Genomic DNA, 22,363 nt, shown 5'->3' on the forward strand with positions numbered 1-22,363 from the left:
ATAAACTTTACAGAAAAATTTCAAACACATCGAATAGATTACTTCACAAAATACAAATCAGGTATCGAAATTTATAGTTATAGTAAATATTAGCTCTAGTAAGTTCAAAGAATTCTTCTTCCGTTTATTGAGTTTTGCAATTTTTCATATAATTTTAATAGTTAAAATTATCTTTAAACAGAAAGAAATTCATTTAATTCTTTTTATTCCAGTGAGAAAGTTTATTAATAATGATAAAACTAATTAGAGTCCTTTGATTATTACAGACAATGAAATTCCATTAGAAATTCTATTGTCCTAATAGAGAAATTAGTTAATCCGCGGCCTTAATCCTGTACAACATCTCGCACTTCAAAGACAATGCCCTTTCCTTTCTCATTGGCCTCCCTCCTGTGCCAATGATTTTGGTTCTTGGTTTGATGATGATGAAATTCGAAATGTTTAATTGGAATTTGATGGATGGAGGAAGGGAGATTAAGGAGGAGTTCGGGTAGTGAATATTGAAGGGTTTACTCAGACTCTTGTGTGTTTGATAAATGCTTGAACTACCAATGTCCAATACAAATCATAGGCATCCTTGCAATCCTAGGCTGCTACTTGCCTTGCCATATTGTTCAACTAATTGCTGTTTGAAATTTGCCTTCACAAATGGTGAAGGATATGAAATTAATTACACTATAAAGCTAATGTGACAGTAACGGTCTTTGCAGATCTGATTTAATCAAAGTTCGTCCATTTAAGTCAAATAAGTTTTAATTGGGGTCAAACAATTGAGAGAGACTAAATATTTGGATTACATTTTATTGAATTCAATAATCCTCTACGATTAGGGCGGAACCAGCCAAAAGGATTTCATCGGGTGTGGATGCCATCATATCTACTGGCAAATAGCAAATTAGTTTATCCCTCTGCGATCGGGTGTACAGGGGTAATTTCAATTGTTCAGAGCCATTTTTTGTTTCGTTGCTCCAGTTTAGTAATTTCGATTGTAGTTTGTCTTCCTTTGGCTTATCGTTAATAATCCGGTAGGTTATGTAAAACGAAGAAGATTTTTCAACACCATTTTTCGATCCATCAAGCTGTTAATGGAAAAAATGTAAAAACTATGAATAAACTTTTGAAGAACAAAAACAAATACTGACAAACAAAAAACATAATTTCAAATTTGAAGTCTAAGGCCACTTAACCGTTTCGTCGCAGTGGCGCCATGTTCTGCTTTCCAGCACGGTGGCGCCGGTATTTCTTAATGTATGGTCTATCGATAACGATAGACTGTGCACCATTCAACTTGCCAAAATTTACCATCCCTAACTTGTAATATAGTAAATAAACTCTAAAAAATTGAAAATTTAAACAAAAGTGCGGCTTAAATAATAACTAAATAGCAATAAATAGAAGGCGCCAAAATGGAAACACACTTTATGGCCAAAATGGGCAAGGTAAGCGTTGGATTTGAACCAGACGAAAACGAAGGGAAAAGAAAAATTTTTTCGTTTTGATTGACAAGCAGAGGTAGAGGGCAGCAGCAGCAGGCAGAGTCGCCGACTGAGACAGAACAGACAGAAAGAACAGACAAAGACGGCGCCAAGGAAAATTCATACACACACACACGCACACACATGGAGTGCAAAAGTATGAGAAAGAGATAGAGCTAGTGAATGATTGATTGTTGGCTAGATGAGAGGGGTAATTGTGGGTGGGTGAACTTACCTTAAGTGGGGATAACTTTAAAATTTTGGCATTGTCTGCTCCGCCACTGCCGCCAGTTGGGCCATTTGTTGTTGTCCCCAATTCCAATTGCTCCACTGATACACCAAAGGCACGCGCTTGCAACAATTTGAGGCAAGCAAAAAGATTCTCACAATTGTAAACATGCAACAAATTTATCTCGCCGGCGAATTCCAGATGCACTTGCTCCTTAAAACGCTGCTCAGCTGCCTGGGCACGCACCATCAATGCCCGCAGATAATCCACGGCACTATTACTGCTTGGTCCGGGCCAGAGTTTAAGCCAATTGGCCGGAACCTGCATTTGAATTTTATAAGAAACAAGTCGATTAAGTGAAGTTTCCTCTCTTTTTCTTTAAATCTCACGAGCTTAATATAAAGTATATTATGAATCTATACTCATCTAAGTGTTCTAACTATTCTATGATCGAAAAAAATATTATTAAATTTAAACCTGAAACCTAAACTATTCTATGATCGATTAGGTTTCAGGTTTAAATTTAATAATATTTTTAAACCCAATAATGTAGCAGAATTAGTATAACCTTAGTGATGTTTAATTTTGAATGTACTGAAGAGTTCCTTAATTAAATATTTTCTAATGTAATCTTACGATTTAATTCATTAATTCCCCAAAATTTTATTCAATGGAAAACTTTCAATAAGCCGATTCTAATAAAAATTGACAAAATCCGAAAATTTTAAAATTTTCATCATTTTCCGAATTTGGAATAAATTTTTTGCCTAACACCTTAAACTAAACGATTTTTTTAGGTATGTACATATATATGGAATTACTTTTGTCTATTTCCGCTTATTAAACTGTTTATACTTTTAGATCAGTAATCCACTTCCGCTGTTTGTGACTCACCTGCTGATCTGCCAAGTTCTTTAGCGTCTGAGGATCCACATCCTGGGATTCCTTGAGCCAATTATGCATTTGAGACAAAGTCTGATGCACTGTCTTAAATAGATTTGCACCCAAATCAAGTTCGGCCAAGACAAACAAAGACCAGGGCGATGATTCATTTGTCTTCATTAGTTTTGCCTCCTTGGCCGTTTGACTGATGGAACTCGAACCAGCCAGTTTACGCCATAGACTAAGTAATGGTTTAATTTGATGTTCCAACTTTTGTCGCCCATTGACTGAAGATGAAGTAACTTCATCTTTTACGCCTCTGTAATATAGACCTCTTAGTTCTTTGATTACATGACGGGCCACTTCGATTTCCCTTTGTTGTTGCGCCTGATTGGCCAAACCGTACATTTTGGGATCATCGATATCGGGTAATTTATTGATGGAATTGTAATAATCCTGCAATTGTCCACTTGTTGGCAATGTTATGCCCAAACCCATGGGTGACCAGCGAGTGCCGAGAACATCGTGACCACAAAACTGGGTGAGATAATAACGTAAAATCTCTAGATCTCTTGGATTATTTATGCGTCCGCCATAAGCTAAATTTTCGCTCAGACGTTGCAATAAAATCCAATCACATTTCGTTGAGTTCAATTGATTATCGAACCATTTGAGTATACCCAAAGCAGCCTTTAGATCTGCCTCACCAAATTCGTAGTATTTTGACCATCCCTGAGGTATATATTGACGTCTTTGCTGTAATGCTGCTGTCAGTATAAAGAATACTAGACGCATCTTTAGGGTCTTAGTAGATTGCCTGATTTCCGCATCATTTCCATAGTTCTGTAGTAAACGTAAAACAATTTGCTTTAGACCACGGGCTGGTTCATAGCGAACTTTAAGGCACTTATCTACTGAAGCCTCATTAAAGCCCAGAGTCGTCTCGCAGAGTAGAAACAAACGAAATTCTTTTGATTTTTTCATCTCAATCAGTTCCCTTTCCATTTGCTCTAACCATTCGGGTACCAAATGCACATTTTTAACACACAACCAGTGACCCTGAGCGGCAGTCTCTCGGATTGCATTGAGAACTTGCCGTTCACTTCCCTTGCCTATTGCCATTTCTTGATATTTCTGATTGCCAGATTTCTTAAGCTCAATTGTGGGATCATTTTCGGCTTGACTTATCATCAAAATGGGACGATCACAGGAGCTCTGCTGCAGCAGTTGATCCACAGTCGGTTGATGAGTGGCCGCAGACTCTGGTGATATGCCCAAGAGATCGCTGCTAACATTGCGTAATTGTCGTAACATTAAATCGGGTCTAAAAATTTGTGTGATAAGCACACGATGGAAAGATGATGAAATCGCCGCTAAAATAAAAACCAGATTAAATTACTGATGAACTAGTTTGAGGTGGGCAATTGTTTCTACTTACGCAGAACATCATCCGTTTGTTGCTCAATAAAACCACGCCAAATGTAATCCTTATCCAGCTGCAATTGCTGTCGAAGATTTGGCAACTGTTGCAACATTATGGCCAGTTTCAATTGAGCATCGCGACTCATGCAATCTGGCAGCTGTTGGCCAAGATTACCCAGCAGGACACTGCCATCAGCTGTGGCCATAAAATTATTAATAAACAATTCCCATTCCTTAGTTTGAAGCTGCTCTGGATAGGAGTGATGGCATATCCACAAGGATAATGATAATTGACTATCCCTGGGTATTGAACGGGCCAAATTCAAATAGACATTTCGTACTAAGAGAGAGTAAACTTGTTTGTCCTCATTATCCTGGGCCAAGGCTTGCAAAAAGAGTTCAATGAACACCAATGAAGATAACTCGTAACCCTGATTGAGACCTGAATAAAATTTAGCCGCTTTTGAGCACAGGTCCTTGAGCGAACCGAATTGAGCTAGTAAAGACTCCTTCACTTGACCACTCTGATTAAGAGCCGCATCAATTTGCTTACTACTTTCCTTCACCTCATTCAAAGTGGCCAAAAGTATCTCATTCTTAAGGATATCACCCTCCGAATTGGACAATTGTTCTAGCAATTTATCTTGCAATTCCATGCGTTGTTTAAGCAAATCTCCTTCACGTTGCAATACATCAATTCTTTGCTGTTCCAATTTGGGATTTTTTAGGACAATGGCCTGTGACATCAATTGATCGGTTAGACCCGCTGCCGTTATGGTAAATCTCAATTGATTTACTTGACTGGCCAACTCTTTGGGCAAGGCCAGGCGTTGAGATTTACTTATCAAAACCAATTGAAAGTTCTCATGTAGATCAATCAATTTCGATCCCACGGCCATTTGTCGTTTATTGAATTTCATATAGATATGTCCCTGGATCAATTGAGCCAAAGGTGGACGTATTTGATCACAGTCGGTGACTAGGAGTATCTTGCCAAATCGCACTGCCAATTCAAGTTGATAGGCCAAACGATCATTGCCATGTGAACTTAGCTCGCAGGCTCGGTTCTCACTCTTCAGATAAGCCATTAACCAAGTGGTCACCCGCTGACTGGGATCCAGAATTAATGGCACTGGGCAAGAGCCAAAGGGTAATTCCAATATTTGCTTTAACAAGGCGGCACTTTCTATAATCTGTGCATCTCTGGCCAAACCTTGACTCTCCCATATGATTTGTTGCTGATCCGTAATTAAAGATTGACGCAAATTAAAATCATCGATGGGTAATTGAAACTCTTTTGCTAAGCGTTTGAGCGAGGAACTGCAAAAGACAAAATAGTAAATTATAAACTGTGTCAATTTGATAAGTCTATGCTCACCTTCTCTCCTCTAGTCCTCTGCCAGCATAATAGTTAATAGCCAAAGCGATTAGTAAAGTTTTAGCATCGAGCGTCTTATGACCTCTTTTCAGTTCCGTCAATTGCTCGCTCCATGTACGATATTCCTCACTTAGTTTGCCCACCAAAAGTTCAGCTGCCTGCAAGTTATTACTTGCCTCCTGCAATTTCAATTCCAAGACAGCTGCCTCCTGGGTATAGGTTTGCAACTTGGCCGATAACTGTTTCACTCGCTTGTCGACATCATCCAAATTATTGGATAGTTCTTGCATCTCATTTTCAGCCACATTGAGATTATCCTGCAGTTCATTTTGTTCACGTTCCAGCGGCTTAATACTCTGTATGACACGAGCATAACGAACACTGGCTTGAACCCAGGCTGCCAATGGAGCTGCAGCAGCAGAAGCTCGCTTCGCATTACGCGGATCGTAGGAGTCCTTTTTGGCGGCCAAAAGACGCTCTACAGCCTCACAGTTTTCGGGATTAATTCGTGATGGATCCAATGAGCGAATATCCTCTTTAACGCCACGCTTGGCCAGAAATGTCTTCATGCTATTCCAAGAAGTATCCCGTATGCCCATTAAACGGAGCACACCCTCTAGGATATCGCGCACAGTCTCGGGAGGAGCTCGGAGTGAGCGTATCTCAGACAGAGCTTCAGATTTGATTTGACCCACAGCATTACTGGCCTCAGCTAAAATTGGTTCCACTTCGGCCAGTTCCTTTTGTATTTCTCTCTGGCGTAGTTTGAGTTGCTCGCTACTGTCTTGTGTCTGCTGTTTTAGTTCGAGCATATTGGTCTTTTGCTCATTGGCATTTCGCATTGTGGCTGAAATCATTTCTAATGCCTCATTGGCCATTTGTCGCTTCTCGCCCAAAGCTTGCTCTTGAGCAGCTGCATTCGATTTTAAAGTGTCCACCAAAGCATGAGCCGCAGCCAGTTTATCGACTCCCAATTGAAGTTTACCCAAACGTTGATCAATCTCATTTGCTGCTTTGCTGTACATATGAAAATAGCTTAAAATCAATTGATAATACCGTGCTGGCGGCTCTGTATCCTGACCATTTTGAGGCAATTCGTCACTTAGATCATTAAAGTGACTACAAACGGGTACTTTACTCTGTACTCTGTCCATTGAGGATTTCTCGTTGAGTTGTTCAATAAACTGTTTGGGCAACATTAAGAGAGTATCCCTGGATTCCGTACGTATATAGAGAATATCCATTTGACGATGCAAAGCCGGACAGGTGTTGAAATAGTCACCTACTTTCGGGTTAGTCGGATCGAGTATAAGAATAATGTGCAGGTTTTCACGGGCTCCTAAAAGAAAAATCATTATCAGTTTAACAGGTTTTATGACTGGTATTTTTTTTACCAAATTCACTTCTAAATTTCCTTTATCTTGATCGTTTGTACTTACTCTTCATGAAAAAGGCACTCATAGACTCCTGATAGCCCTCCAATTGCGCCGATTGTTTCAAAGTGCTAGCCACTGCCTCTAGATCATCGCCGAATAGTTCCAATATTTCGCTTCCCTCTAGCAATGCCTCAATGGGTTTCAATATATCGGGCACATAGCTTAACCACGTATGTTCAATCAACAAATAGGTCAATTGCTGCTCCAATGCAGCCGTTTGCATTGCCAATTTAAGATCATTGTAGAATTCGCCTAGATTATAGTCCGAACCGCCTTGTAGAGTCGTGACTTTGGCCTGCTGGAGAGTGGCAGCGGCATATATAGCATCCAATTGACGTCCACCAGATCGGGCTAAAATCAACAAATGTGAATCATTCCGGGATAGAATGCGAGCTACTTTAGCCGTATGATGGAGAAGTTCCTCGGTGATTGGGGATGCAATGTTATAGCTTTCCGTATCTAATGAAGTAAAACATTACATAAAAAATATATTATATGATCAATAGTATATATGATAGATTTACTATAGTTGTTGTTTTGTTGTTTTCTATACCCGTTTCTCTTGTAATATGTACTTGCAGTGGATGACCCCCGAAGAGGAGGCACGCCAAAAGTTCATCATGCGGGAACGGGATCGCGAACGTAAACGAATCAAACGCATGAATCCCGAATATCGGCAAATGGAACGTGAACGGGATCGATTTCGCAAACAGACGCCCAGACCAAGTGTAGTTATTGCCAATTAATTTATTCTAAATTTTAACCCTAGAACTATCAACCCATTTTATCCCTCCCCTTCCCTTTTATTCTACACTCGATTCTTGTCTTGAAATAGCTGGAGATAAAGTAGAATCTAGGAACTGTAGAGTTCTGTTGTCTGATAGAATCAAACCACAAAAAACAAGTCAAGTCTGTGCCTTTTTCTAGATTGTTAATTGCAATTGTCAATAGTCACATCTGACAAAGTTTCCTTCCATTAAATTATAATTTTTTGCACTAAACAATCCCTTATGAAGGTCTTTTTTAGGAATTTTCATCATCCTTTATAAATTGAGTCTCCTCATCGATATACATATAATAAAATTTAATTTGAAAACTGATCTGAGTTTGAAAATGAAGCAGAAATTATAGAGATTTAACCTGAAAACAGAATCTAAAATTTACAAGGGTTAAATTATTTTGAAACTCTAACTGACAAACTATATGAAAAATATTTTTAGATGTAGAAAATTCTATTTTAAGAGATACTTTTTGCGGGGTTTTTGACTCATTTTAGTATCGAGATATATAATTAATATACTTACTACAAATTGTAATTTGCCTCTGAACCTCATCGAGCCATTCATCATGATTTAGAGCTTGCAATTGACCCTTCGATTTGGGTGATTTGGGTATAAAATAGATTTTCTAGAAAAGGGTATTAACAAATAAAGATAGAAATCATTTGCCATGCAATTCGAATATATTTATAGTTAGATTACCTCTTTGCCTATATATTTTCGCATAGTTTGCTTTAAGATAGTCTCGAATTGCTGGACATGTTCATGGCATATTAAACGATCCCGAAATATGCTTAACAATTCACTAAACAAGGCCTAAAACAAGTAGAAGAATGGAATGGAAAATTCATTCACTGATTAAAATGACAACTTACCTGATTGAAATCATTGGGGGGTAAAAAACTAGAGCATCCAGGAGCTTCATGATGGATTTAGGATTAAATTGATAGTGGGCTGCTGTCAATGCCGTTGTTGATGTCTGCGAAGTGAATGCGTCCTGCAACTAGATGGGCAAAAGGTTCAAAAGTCAATTAGTATTAGTGAGTGATGGAGGCCAGAGAGTGAGAGAGAGAAAGAGAATGATACCTTCTCGAAGCACTCCATTAGACTTTCGCTAACATGCTGCAAATTGACGACGATGCCGCTTCCACCTCCTCCTCCTCCTGCACCCATTGGTGGCCTAAAATGTTCACTTAGCAATGGCTCTAGGCGGCACTGGACGATGGTTAGCATATCCTTGGTAGTTGGTTGCATCACTCGCACATATTGATTTATGGCCAAATAGCGTGGAGCCAGTTTCAACAGATTTCCGCTAATGGACGCACAAATTTGCAAGCCCGTGACATTAATCCACTCAAGATTTTCCGCATTGTAAAAGCCGCCACGTTGTACCAATTGCAACAGTAGCTCAACAATTTCACAACATCCCCAATTGTCCACATAACATAAATCCAAATTCTTCATAAACAGCACTAAACGTGATTGCTTAGCCCGATATTCTCGACCCCTTAGACCGCTCACAGTGACGCAATGGGAGCGTAGAGCATGCAATATATATCCTGGAGTTAATTGTGTGGAGCAGTTTATGGTCACCAATTGATACCCAGAATGTTCTAGTATAGCCTGCTCCATAAGCAATGTCTTACCCGATCCTGTGGGACCGAGTAGAATAAATGGAGGTGGACTAGCAATACTCTTACTGCCATTTGGTTGAGCTTTCAGTATGGTGTCCATTATATTTAAATAGGACTTTACATAGGCCGTTCTTATCAATTGATTGCCCTTCTCCTCGGATCTTTCAATAACATCCAAGGAGTATTGTTCTAGGGAATTCCGTTGCTCATCAAAATATGTTAATTCTGCTGTGTTAGGTTGAGCTATATAAAGATTAGCATGCTGTAGGATTAGCTGTGCAAAGTCACGATGTCGTTCATTGGGTATATAGCCAAAAAGAGCTCTTAAGGTGCAACCACCGTATTCCTCCAAAGATTGTATGCCATGCACTTGTAAGAGTAGAGACCGTATTAGACTTTCTCGGCTTATTCCGGGTAGTTGGCTATTAATAAAGTTTGAATAGAAAATAGTTATTAAATATAATTTTATTTATTTTCATTATTTTATAGAAATAATTTCTAAAATCTATTCGTATTTCGAAAACTCTTCTGATTTAGACGTTTGATACCTTTGAATTTTAAGGTGACAGATATTATAACTTGGCTTAAGCAATCTTTGACCTATTAGCAACACTGGCCTAAAATGGTTCATTTAAAATATATGTAGTTATATATTATTATATATATTATATTATTATATTTCTTAAACTTAAATTGCACTTCAATATCGTGATTTCCTTTTTAACTACTTCTGCAAAGTAATTTCAAAAACTAAGCAACTGAATCCGATTTTCAAAACACGTATAATAAAGATTGCGTCTAGATAACGTATTAGTTTTGTTTTTAAAAGTCATTATCATATTTTAATATAATTGTAGTTGTACGACTTAAAGCGGTAATTGGAATAACTTAACTGCTTTATTTCTATCCTTCTGCACCATTTTTGCTTGTGTCTTCTTTTCACTTACCCCAATAAATGTTGACCTTCCAACCAATCCAAAGCAAATTGAAAGTTTCCATCCAAATAGCTTTGAATGAGATCACCATATGGTTCTTTACTTAGCTCATGTCTTACAATATCCTGTAGGGGATAGTAATCATAGCTCATATTGACAATGCCCATGCGTGAAATGGTAGCTGGTGAGGCATGACGCACATCGTCCGTTTCAAATATAAAGTTAACGTTACTACCAAATTGTATGCGCCATCCGGAGGGTAATGTTAGCAGTCTGCAAGCAATTTCAAGACAGGAAATGTAGTGAGAAAACATAAGTCAAGCACAAAATACTAGTTTCATTTTGAGTCATAAAAACAAAAAAACCAAATCATCCTCTAATTGCAGCTGATGTCCCCAGAGGAGGAGGCGCGGCACAAATTCATGATGCGGGAACGGGATCGGGAGCGAAAGCGTATCAAACGTCTGAATCCCGAATATAGAAGAATGGAGCGCGAACGCGATCGATTTCGCAAGAAGGCACGACGTGCTAACGTAGCATTTTTCCAATATAATTATTACCCTATATAAATAATACACATAAAAACACATACACAAAACACACAGACCGGTTCTAGGGCATAGGCATAAGTAGCTAGGACTGGATGAGACAGTATTTGACATTTGCTTAATATCGTAGTCCGACCTAATACAAACACCCACCATAATCCGATTTGATTACAAATTGCTTTAATAAGTTTTCCACCCTCCCGGTCTTAAAATATTTCTCGTTGCAGTTAACACCAGAGGAAGAACTGCGCCTAAAGATGATACAACGCGAAAGGGATCGTGAAAGAAAACGAATTAAACGCTTAAATCCCGAATATCGTAGATTAGAGCAAGAACGTGATCGTGATCGAAAAAAGGCCAGAAGAGCGAACGAGGCCTTCCGGCAATTGGAGAAACTACGTGACAAAATACGCAAAGAGCGGAAAAAGGGTCTCTTAGTAACAGATCCCACACAATTGCCGCCGGAATTCGCGGCTATGATACCGCCAGTGCCTAATGTCAAGCCTGAGGTAAGTGGAAAACAATATCGAAAAGGGTAGTTAGGAGGGAACTTAGCCCTCTAGAGTCAGTAGCAAAATTTGCTTATGAAAGATAGTTCGGTAATGTCCTGTGGATAAAAGATAATCGGAACAGACATTGTTTATAGACAACTTTTGAGAACAAGAATTTTATAAATTTGTTAAAAGTATTGCATACTTTAAAGGGCAAAGTTCTCCATTTTGCAGCATAGTATTACTCTTTGTAGATATTTACAAAATTTGGAAGAGCATTTCTCTGAACTTATTTGTTTATTTCAGATTTTAACAACATCTCAAGGACAGCCGCAAACTCAAGATCAGCAGCAGCAACAACAACAGCAGCAATTACAGCAACAACAACCACCACCTACGCTTCATCAAAACCAGCAGCAACAACTTTCAGCCCATCAACCTCCACCCCCGCCTCCCCATGCCACCCATGCACATCAACAACAACAACAGCAGCAGCAGCAACAACAACAGCAGCAACAACAGCAGCGACATCGCTCGTTATCAACGCATCCTTCTATCTCCTCGAGTGCCACACTCACACAACTGACGGCCGCTGCCCAGCACGCAGCACCGCCCACGCACACGCATTTACAGCAGTTGAATAAGTTGCAACAATTATATCCGCCTCGCAGTTTCGCCCACCCCGCCCTGCCTATAGCCGGTGTGACTCTAATGCCCCAATTGTGTCATCCCATATTGCATCAGAATCTAAGTGCCACATTATACGGCGGCCCCCCGCCTAATGGCATTAAGCAGGAATATGGACAACCAGATGTGGCAGTTGCCGCCGCTGCTGCTCAGGCAGCTGCCTTGGCCTCGCTGCGACAACAAGATGAGTCTGAGATGGCTTTAAATTTGGAGCCCGAAATTATCTTACAAACACCGCCCGATGTGGTGGTAAATCCCGCCCAACAGCAACAACAACAGCAGCAGCAGCATCACTACAGTCAGCAGCAACATCATCTGCAACAGCAGCAACAACAGCAGCAGCAACAGCATTGTAACATGTTCCAGCACATGGCTCCTCAGGCTCATATGCAACACATGCGCCCAGCGCCACTGCCACCACCGCCGCCTTCTGTGGCTACTGCAGCACCACCGCCTCCAGCACCACAACAGCCGCCACCGTCACAAATGTAACCCCAGCACCAGCAGAAAACAGACCCTTAACAACCAATAGTTTAAAGAAAACCCAGAAAAGCGATATTAAGATACTCGGCCTTTAGTCCTTAAGCTCAACTAGCCAGCAAACAAAACCTACAAACAATCAAAAAACACACTCAAACACTTAAACAAAATGTTAGCAGTTTTAGAGTTGTGAGTTTATTCATTAAAAACTATACCATAATGTGATTATTATGTCGAATTTATTAAACAACCCATCATGTCCCTACGCAATATAAAATTCAACTCCTTTAAAATGTGAATTATAATTGATTTAAGTGTGTTTTGACTTTAATTTTTCTACTTTTGAACCCGTAAAGGGAAAGAATTGAAAAGAGTGTCTAAATTTTGTCATATTGATAAAATTATTTACAATTATAAAAGTTTACTATTTATTTTATCAATTTTGTTAAAATTTTTAATCAATTTTGTTAAAATTTTTAATCAATTTTGTTAATATTTCAAATTATTTGCTTTGATTTAAACGAATGCAATCCTCTACTGATATTAAGTTGCATAACTTATTGATTGAGTTTTACATTATGTTCAATTTGAAAATCTGTAAAATTATTTTCTAACTTAGTGAAAACTCACAACTCTAAATGAATCAGTATTTTGAAAGTTATCTTAACACGGTGGACTTAGCACAACTTTATATTATTTTTGTAAAAAAAAAGAAAACTTTTTGCTAAGCTCAAATGAATCTATGTATGCTATATCCAAAAAACGAATCAAATGTATGTGAATTCTGTTTAAAGAATGTTTCAACTTTTTTCCAAAGAATTCATCATCCTCTTATAAGTATTATCATAGACAACTTAGTGTCTTTATAACATTACTTTGAAATTTTCAAACTAAAAGTCCACCGTAAGACACGCACAATTACTCACAACACACTCCCATACACATACACACACACACACACACACGCACCAGAAGTTCTTGTTCTGTGTGAATTGTAGGAATAGGAATAACTAAAAGAAAACGCCATTTGTAAAATGTCGTTTTATTGTGTATTAGGTATTATGTTACGTTTACCAATTAAGTGGGCTTCCCCTCATTCTAATTATGATAATTATTATTATATTAATTATAATTGTTTCTCGCATTTCTGTGTTTTTATCCCCCTCGCGTTCCCTTCATGCCCCCTGTGCCCCTTTTATATATACAAATCTGTTTGTACTATGTGTTTTTTTGTTTAGTCTTTGCTAAGTGATAGATAGGATGCACATCCTTACAATATATACGATACGATATATATAATATGATATTTGTAATTGATATATATATATATACATATATATAACTATTAGCCGCAAAAAAAAAGTAAAACATGAAAGAAAACAAAAATAATAATAAATTTAACGAATTTATGCGCTAAAAAAGGAAGAAAAACGAAATATAGAAAGAAAGAAAATTGAAAACTCACTTGTTATCATCTAAAACGGAATTAAGAGCCTCTATCCATTCAGGATCAATGCTGCCATCACACACTATCCACGAGTAAATATGCTCCGGTTCCTGATTGACCACCACAGCGGTATGGGTCAGTACACCATCGACCCATTGTCTGGTATCGGCATCGAGGTGGCCCAATAATTGCCTTCGACTCATGCTCTTTGGACTAATGGTATGGATGCGTAATTGCCAATTGGTTTTAGTTGCCGTTAAAGCCTGTTTCAGCAGGGCCATAATGGTGGATTTGCCGCAACCGGGTGGACCTACGAGCACCACTCCCATGCGTTTCTGTAGCTGCTCGTGCAATTGCAAAGCCTTTTCAATTTGCCTCCCACTGGCACACAGACCAAGTGTTGAAAAGGCCTCCCTTAGCGCCTGCTGGAGCGGCATGGTCTGCGGATTCAATTGAGATTTGTTAACAATTTCGGGAAACACGTTTTCCATAAGCATTTCGAAACGTATCACGTCATGTTGAGCCAATTTCGACATGGTGGATGAGCGTAAACATTGCACCACAATGGACATTTCATCATTGGCGGATTGCTGTCCGTTGGCCACCAAACCTTCGCCGCAGACCAGCAGCACTGTCTTCAGTTCACGTAAACCCCAATCGTAATGACGTTGGGCCGACAGCATCTTGCCACACAAATCGAAGAGCTCCACAATGCGCGAAGATATCTCTGCCGCCGCCTTGAAACCCTCCACGAATAACATGACCCTGGCTATCTCTCCGGGTTCTGGCTGTTGCATCACAATGGGTCGGAATAGCGCTTGTATGTTTCCAGGTAGCTTCTGTCGGCCACCATATTCGGCTCCAGCCGGATTTAGGGTTACAAAAATGCCGCAATGCTGATTAAGTTGAACCTTGGGTGTCGGAAAACAAGCCAAAATTGCAAAATATTAGTAAATATTTATCTAGACAACGTTTTAATCATATTCATCTTTAATTTAAATTAAACTACCATACATCAAATAGTCCATGTGTTGAAATCATAGAACGTTAAGTGATCTAGTAATTTTCCTGAAATTTTTGATACACGTTCAATAAGTTCTAAAGCATTTAAAGCATATGACAACATAAGTCATAGTCCAGAGATTTAAAAAATGATTGTATTGTAGGGTATATAAGTTTCGCAGTATAAAAGGCTGCCAGCATTCCCTACTGTATTTATCTTTTTCAATTTGTCGCACTCACCTTTCGTTCTCCAATTTGTACCCATTCGGTCTTATCCTTCAAGGCACTTTGTATGGGCTGTATAAGCATGGAGATAGATGAGAGGGTGGCCTCCTTTAGCCTATTGAACTCATCGAAACATCCCCAGGCGCCGCAACGTGCCAAGCCGGTTAGGATTAAACTCATCGATTCGGTGTCCACATTCTGTGCCAAAGAACAAAACAATTCCCGGACATAATGATAAATCGCATTTGGCTCCTCCATTCCAAACTGTCGCATCACTCATCTTACCTCATCGCAATTGAAAACCAACACAAGCCGTCCCAGCATTGAGCCCAAAGCCTTGACGCATTCCGTTTTGCCAGTGCCAGCTGGCCCGAAAGGATTACCGCCAAGACCCATGTGCATGGCCTGGGTGAGTATAAGATAACACTTGTGGGTCAACCTTGTGTGGACCAATTTGTTGACCTGACCCAGATACTCGTAGGCATATTCAAATTCCGCATAAACAATGTGAACATAAACCTGATGATCTCCAGCAGCAGCAACACCTTTCCCTGTTCCACGGCCTAGGTAATATCTCAGCTGACTCAGCCAATGCCAGTCAGTTGGATGCATCACATTGTTAGCTTGCAGTTCCTCCACAACTCCCTTGTAATGGACCAAATCGAGAAGCAGTGCCCTAAGCTTTAGGTCCATCAAAGTTTGACCTTTTGCATGTTGCTTCAACTCAGATAGATGGGAAATTTCCGCCTGCAGCTGCTGATGCAATTTATCCAATGACATCGACTTAATGGCCTGTTCCACTTGTCGCGTAAAGTGCAAAGCCCGCGATGTGGCTACTACTTGACTAACATATCGATGGAGTAGAGACTCGCTGAGATTTGAGCTCGAGCCATTGGTATTTGTGTAACACTCATGGATCTGACTACGTAGGGTGTCCTTCACGCAGCTCACCAGCTGATTGAGCCATCGCTGGAGAAATCATAAAGAGTAAAGAATTCTATCTGGATTCCAAGCCTTCCAATCTCACCTCAATGTCACCTGTCATGTCAACTGGTTGGCTTAGTTGAAGCTCATCCCCATCCGAGCTGTTCATTGCCAAGATGCTGTAAAAGTCCTTGCCTTCGTTTTGCCTGATTTTTAGGCTATGACAGCCAGGAAAAAGTTTGCGTATGTGACGCTGAATGATGTCCGCATCCTTGCTGGCCTGACCCAATAACTCCAAAAGATCATCATCGCCAAGAAAATAGAAGCGAGGAAATGAGTTGCGTTTGTCCTAAAATAAAACAGATGGGTTAATGTAGTAACACAACATTCCGATGAGATAATATAAGCTTCTTTAGAAAGCTAAATTTATCACCGTTATATAGCTCATTAGATTCTGCTGACATCTGGCCAATTGGGTTTCCAAGGAATTCACTATGGTCATGATATTGTTAATCTTAAGGAGCGAAGTAACCCGAGAATCTATTTCGATTTCTTTCATGACAAAACGAAAATCCTTATCGATGCGTTTGAAAAGGGCTTGTTCCTGTTGCAAAGTTCCTGAACCAAAAACGGGCTCCAAATATACCCAACTGAAAATATATATATTTTTTTAATATCTTTTGAAGATCTTTTTGAAACTTTCTTTTTACCGCCTCTGAGAATTACTTAGGCTAGTCAGAAGTGTATCCAACTGGTTGAGGCGATTCTCCCAGAGTTCTGCCTGATCGGAGAAACTATCAAAGGCTGCTGAATTTTTGGCAGATTGCAATAACGATTGATTATCGCCGATTTTGTTAAGAACTTCCTGATAGTCCTTGATAAGAGAAATATCCGAGGATCGTTTGATCAATTTAAATTGAGCTGTGACTGACCATTGATCCAGTTCAATAAGGGCTTGTCGAACAATTTGTTCGGAACCAGCCTGACGGACGATATTGCCAATTTCCTGACCAGCCGATTGCAAGACATCTATGTTGCTTAAAATATCCTTTAGGATAATGGCATAGAAGGGTTTGGTTGGCTGATGCAATAATTGAAATATCCTAGCCCAGTGTCGCTCACTGAGAGCATCCGATTGCAGTAGTTGCAGTATGGGCAAAGCCAATTGAAGTCTCTCCACTTGTTGCCTTATGCGTTTCGAGGGTAAATCTATGGAACTATTGATGGAAACCTCCCATTTGCTTATGAACTCATTTAAAACATATGGACGTCGACGAAAAATGGTCCATTCCTCCTGTAGAATGGGTTCAAGTTCCGTAAGAAACATATCATAGATTTGCCATTGCTTAGATTGTTCTTCGATTTTGTTATCAATCTCATCGAAATGTTTAAGCACTTCGATTGGGAAATCCATATTAAATTTACCGCATTCATCCAGAAGCTGGCGTTTCTTCTTGATTAAATTCTGCCAATGTAGGCGACGTTCCTTGAAAATCTCTAAGGAAGCATCCTCATTGGCCTCCAATTCGGCTATGGTTGACTCCCATCTCAGAAGGAACTTTTCAGCCTCATTTTGTAGATTTTGCATTTGAGTTTGTGCTTGATTCTTAATCAAATCCACTTGACGTTGCAGTATGACGGCATGATTCTCCAATAGCGGATGCAGTTGTTCCCACTGTTGCAAGATGCTGGCCAAAGCTGTCACCCGTTCCTTACACCAACCAGCCAAACATGAATCCTTCGCCTTGACTCTCTCCAAAGACTCTGCTATAGTGGGTAAGTCACCCATTATCTTGTCATATTTCATTGATGATTGACTAATGCTACCCTCATCGTCCATAGGAACGTTCTTGAGAAATTTCAGAGCATTCTGTAGAAATTCCTGTATAGCGTCTACATCCGTTAGTATTGAGGCTCTAAGACTATTAGCCAAAGCCTCCCAATAGCGTCGACTGATGAACTCTATGTCACTTCTTAGGGGCAGCACATTGATCACTATGCAATCGATTGATTCCTCGGATTGTTGTAATTTGGCCAATTGTTGACTAAAGTGTTTGCAAGAACGAAAATTTCTATCCCAATCTTCAGCCCGATTCAAGTGTATGCCACATAGCTGTTCCACATCCACACAACCCAACGCAATCCAAGGTAGCCAAATCTTTTTAAACTCCTCCAATTTATCGAATAGTTCATTTGCTCGTCTATATAGAGGACCGAAATGTTGGCGATTCAATGTTACCATGGACTTGAAGAGATTTCCGCTCTGCTCGGAGAGACCATGAAAATTCGATGGTCTATCGATAAACCGCCTCAATTGACTGTAGTATATATCCCGTATCTCTTCTTCGGCAGGACTATAGCATAGTTCCCGGTTCCGTAATACTAATTTTATGTGTATATCTGGTAATTTGTTATTCATATCGAGTAAACCAAGTATATATTGATATTCGAGCACTTTGTACAGCTGATGATCCCAATGCAATTTGAAGGCATCCAAGTTGGTATAACCCTGACGCTCTAAAGTCATTATAAGATCCCGCAAATGTCGGAGCTCATCTTTCCAGATTTGATTTTGTGTAAACAAATCAGTAGACATTAGTTTCATGATCTGGAAAATGATATTGAAAATGCTACAACTAGATACAAAACCTAATTTATTTCTGCTTACCGTTCTCTTGGCCTGTTCATGATAGCCTACTAATAGTGTATTATCTGAGGATAGTTTCGACACGGCCGCTTGCAAGGTATTGACATAACGCTGAACCGAGGTCTCTTCCTGCCAGGCGACGGTTTCACTCTGCACGAGACGCTGTAGTTCCAAAGCATTCTTCAGCATAATAGGCCGCTGGCACGGAATCATGCGATCCCCGATGGTATTGTGAAATGTGGCTATTTGCTGTAAGCGACGGGCATAGCACATATATTTGGCCGCATGAGTGGCGGCAGCACGTAACTCCAACGGAACACTGTAGCCAAGGTTCTCGAATTCGCGCACATCCTGACAGAAGGTAACCAATTTGGGATTGAAAGTGACACGCATTAGTTGCCGGCCTTCCTTCTCAAACTTCACTACAGCCTGATCGTCTCGTAACTTCAGTTCACCGCTCTTCACGGCGGTCGAGCACTGACCTGACCAGATTTCAAAATTAGTACGCAACAAGGATTCAGTCTCCTCTTTGATCTCTTGCACTGCCTTGTTGATCTTGTCGAAACCTTCCCGTCCGCTTATCAAATGGCTAACCTTTTCAATTTCCTGAATTTGATATTGGACCACTTTGAGCCAACGACATTCGTTGCATATAACTGACAAGTGACCAGTATCGGGTTCCATATTCGTATCCGTCATGGCTCTACGTAAATCTTGTAGCAACAAATGCAGTGACTGCAGAAATTGCTCCCGTTCTATGGTCAATAGCTCCAGGACAGCAGGACGTTGTATTAGAGTCTCGTATTTGGAGAATATATAGATAACCTGTCGAGGATTACTCAAATGTTGATGTAACTGGTATTTCAATGCCGATGCAATGCGTTCATCAATTGGTTGCAGCACTTGCTCGAAATGTCCCAAAGCTTTGTGCCACTTGGCCTGACCCAGACTAGTGGTATCGAAAATGTTGAAATCGGTAAATGGTGCTTGCTCCTGAAACATCTCCTGCAGCTCCGAGTCATTTAAAAGTGTGGCTATCTGTTTATACAATTGCTTAATATTTCGTATTTCACTAAGACGCTCTTTAAACTGTTGTCCACGTTTGGGTACATGAGGATCCCCTACCCATGGATGTTTCACATAATTGGGCCAAAAGAGTCGTGTCAATGAATCACATAATTGTATCCATGCATCCACAGTGTCGATACATTGGCTCATCAAATTATTCACATGATACGAATTCAGGCTCCAAATGTCTTCCGCCATGAGTTGAGTTAGACAAGCCTCAAGAAGACGTTTCGCTATAATGTCCAACAGATCGGCCATACGTTGCTGGGGATAATTGTAGGGCAAACGCCACAGTTCATCCAAATTATTATGCGCATGATCGAGGAACTCTTCAATGGTTGTGCTGGGATTATTCCCAGTAGTGCCATCAATGGTGCTGCAATAGTTTTTTAAAGTAGTTTTAAAAAAATTGTATCCTTTTATAAACTTTCTATATTTAGATTTTGTGGTTTGTTTTTAATTTTGAATAACTTACCTAATTTTTTGATCAATTTTCTCCAAGACACTAATAAAGACTTGAGCTGTTTCGCGGTCTAAACGCGAACTAGATTTTTGTCCCAGTTTTTGCTTCCAATATTTTATCTCCTGCTTTAGGCTAGTAATGCCTGAATGCAAGAGAATGGGTATTCAAAAATCCTCAATATATTCACAAGAATATTCAACTTACCACTTTGAGGCAAACCTAGACTAGAACCCAATGAGACATGTAAGTTTTCCAGAAGGCCACTTAGTTCAGGAGTGTATTCATGGCGCTGCAATCAAAGTGGGAGAAAAAGAGAATTAAAACTATGAACAAGAGTGACGGAGAGAGGAGGGTAAAAGAAAATATAATACAATTGACAAAATGGAATTTGCTAGAAGAGAAACAAATTGAATTATGAGCAAAAAAAGAAAGCAAATAGTAAAGCAATTTAAGATGAGAAGTAGCAGGAATTATCCATACATATATGTATATAAGATATACAGAGATATATATCTATGTAGGTAGACTTACACGAGCCGCTGCTTGTGGAGAAAATACACGTGAAACAGAATTGTAAATGGATTTAACCAGGCCACCCTCCAGTGTTAATATGCCCAACAGTGGCTCGGCATCTGCGTTTGCTTCTGCGGATGTTGGATTTATACCGGCTCCGGTTGCACCAGTTGCAGCTCCTTGGCCAATGCCAACCTGCGGCACCTTGTAGAATAGCAAACAGACTTCGTCGTTGGGTATACGATGTTGAAATTTGATTTTGCCATCGCTTTTATTATGCACAGCCGAGATAATCGTATGCTCATCTCGCTCCAGAAATTCCAATATAGTTGCCGTTTGCTCATCCAATTCCGTGCCAGGAATGCGGCCACCAAAATAATCCACTGGTACATACAGAGCACACACAACTTGAGATGGGAATTTTTCATTCGATTATTGCATAGAGAACTTACCAGAAGTATTGATAATGAATTTACTGCGTTGACTCATGTCGAACGACTGCAGAAACTTTCAGTTTCAAGCGAACTAAATAATAACAAAAAAAAACCCAACCAACTATTTGTTGTTCTTTTACGCTAAGGGTTGCCACGGGCAACAACAATCGGGCAGTGTGTTTTGTCTGTTGTCAATTCCATGGGGGTTGCTGATGTTGTTGTTCCTACCTTTTGCACCTGTTGTTGTTATGTTGCCCACACGTGTTTGTTGTTCTACCTTTCATGCATCCCTTGGCAATCCCTCAAATCTCATTTCACTTGCTTGTCTAATGGTCATGCATGCCCAGAGCATGGTTGGGGCGTTATAGTGGGCGTGGAGTGGGGCTGGTGCTGTTAAGCACTAAAAATGCCTCACCAGTTTTATATCATTTGAATGTCCAATAATTGAATTGTACGGGCGTGTTGAAAAGTGGAAAATGATGACAAGTGATGAGGAGGCAAAAGGTGGATGTATGTAGTAAGGAGGATGTTTATGAGACTTTGTCACTGTTTGTAAAGACTCAACTTGGAAAGCATGGAATGGAGTAGAGAAGCATGTTAACAGTCTACTGAAAGATATTTTAATGGGTATAAAAAAGCAGGAAAATATCTTATTTTCTGAGAAAAGTTAAGAGCAACTGACTGGGTTGTTGCCTTAAGTCCCAATTAGAGTCTGCTGTAGATGAGGAAATGTCTAAAACTTATTAGACAATACTGTAGTTTAGCCCTCACCTTAGTGACTTTCTATTTATTATCCATAAGGTGAAATATTTTGCACTTTAAAATCAAGTTAAGAAGAAAAAAAAAAGGGTCAACTTTTACTTTCATTTTAGCTTATAATTTTTAGCTTGATTCTAATCACATTTGCAGAAACTCTCGCAGTTAACCTGCAGGGGGGAATTGAAGTTTTAAAGAACTAAAGTTTTAGCCCACAAAAACTAAGTTAAGCTAACTTGCACCACAAATAACTACTATGAAGTGAGATATTTCAGAGACTGGCAAAGCCCTAAATGAATTTTCCACACAGTCGTCCCTCAGGCCCACTAAAATAGAGAATAAGCCACACAAAAGCGAATTTAATAACCGATGCAGGAGGCAGCATTTGCTTTCTACCTTCACATAAACATTACCACATACTCCACTGCCTCGACAGTCCATTCCAGTTTCCTCCCATTTGAGAAAGACATACGCACATACACACTCACATGCATCAAGCCGTCATCCT

At 39.7% G+C, this 22,363-nt stretch overlaps 2 protein-coding genes across 6 annotated transcripts; one reads left to right on the forward strand and one right to left on the reverse strand.

Moving 5' to 3' along the window:
• Positions 1–781: 781 nt before the first annotated feature.
• btv (beethoven) lies at positions 782–21,154 on the reverse strand. The gene is given in 24 exon segments (XM_068289321.1): positions 782–1,079; positions 1,711–2,025; positions 2,599–3,959; positions 4,025–5,328; positions 5,387–6,725; positions 6,826–7,281; positions 8,127–8,229; positions 8,304–8,417; positions 8,477–8,493; positions 8,496–8,604; positions 8,688–9,657; positions 10,183–10,443; positions 13,842–14,734; positions 15,066–15,248; positions 15,336–16,019; positions 16,078–16,323; positions 16,408–16,624; positions 16,685–18,582; positions 18,643–20,065; positions 20,165–20,294; positions 20,357–20,441; positions 20,684–20,796; positions 20,851–21,048; positions 21,118–21,154. Coding segments are annotated over 24 exon segments (12,726 nt in total). The 3' UTR covers positions 782–809.
• LOC137576311 (basic-leucine zipper transcription factor A) lies at positions 1,300–12,601 on the forward strand. Of its 5 annotated transcripts, none has more exons than XM_068289333.1 (5): positions 1,300–1,439; positions 7,404–7,550; positions 10,557–10,703; positions 10,946–11,227; positions 11,516–12,601. In XM_068289333.1, exons 1-5 carry the CDS (start codon positions 1,407–1,409, stop codon positions 12,386–12,388), a joined length of 1,482 nt encoding a protein of 493 aa, XP_068145434.1. In that variant the 5' UTR covers positions 1,300–1,406; the 3' UTR covers positions 12,389–12,601. The 5 variants fall into 5 exon arrangements, with proteins under 5 accessions (XP_068145434.1, XP_068145442.1, XP_068145450.1 ...); XM_068289341.1 differs by having other exon boundaries at positions 10,557–10,688; XM_068289349.1 differs by lacking the exon at positions 10,557–10,703.
• Positions 21,155–22,363: the final 1,209 nt, after the last annotated feature.

Source organism: Drosophila tropicalis, unplaced genomic scaffold (genome assembly GCF_018151085.1).
Source record: "Drosophila tropicalis isolate 14030-0801.00 unplaced genomic scaffold, ASM1815108v1 contig_1187, whole genome shotgun sequence".
NCBI classification, from domain to species: domain Eukaryota; kingdom Metazoa; phylum Arthropoda; class Insecta; order Diptera; family Drosophilidae; genus Drosophila; species Drosophila tropicalis.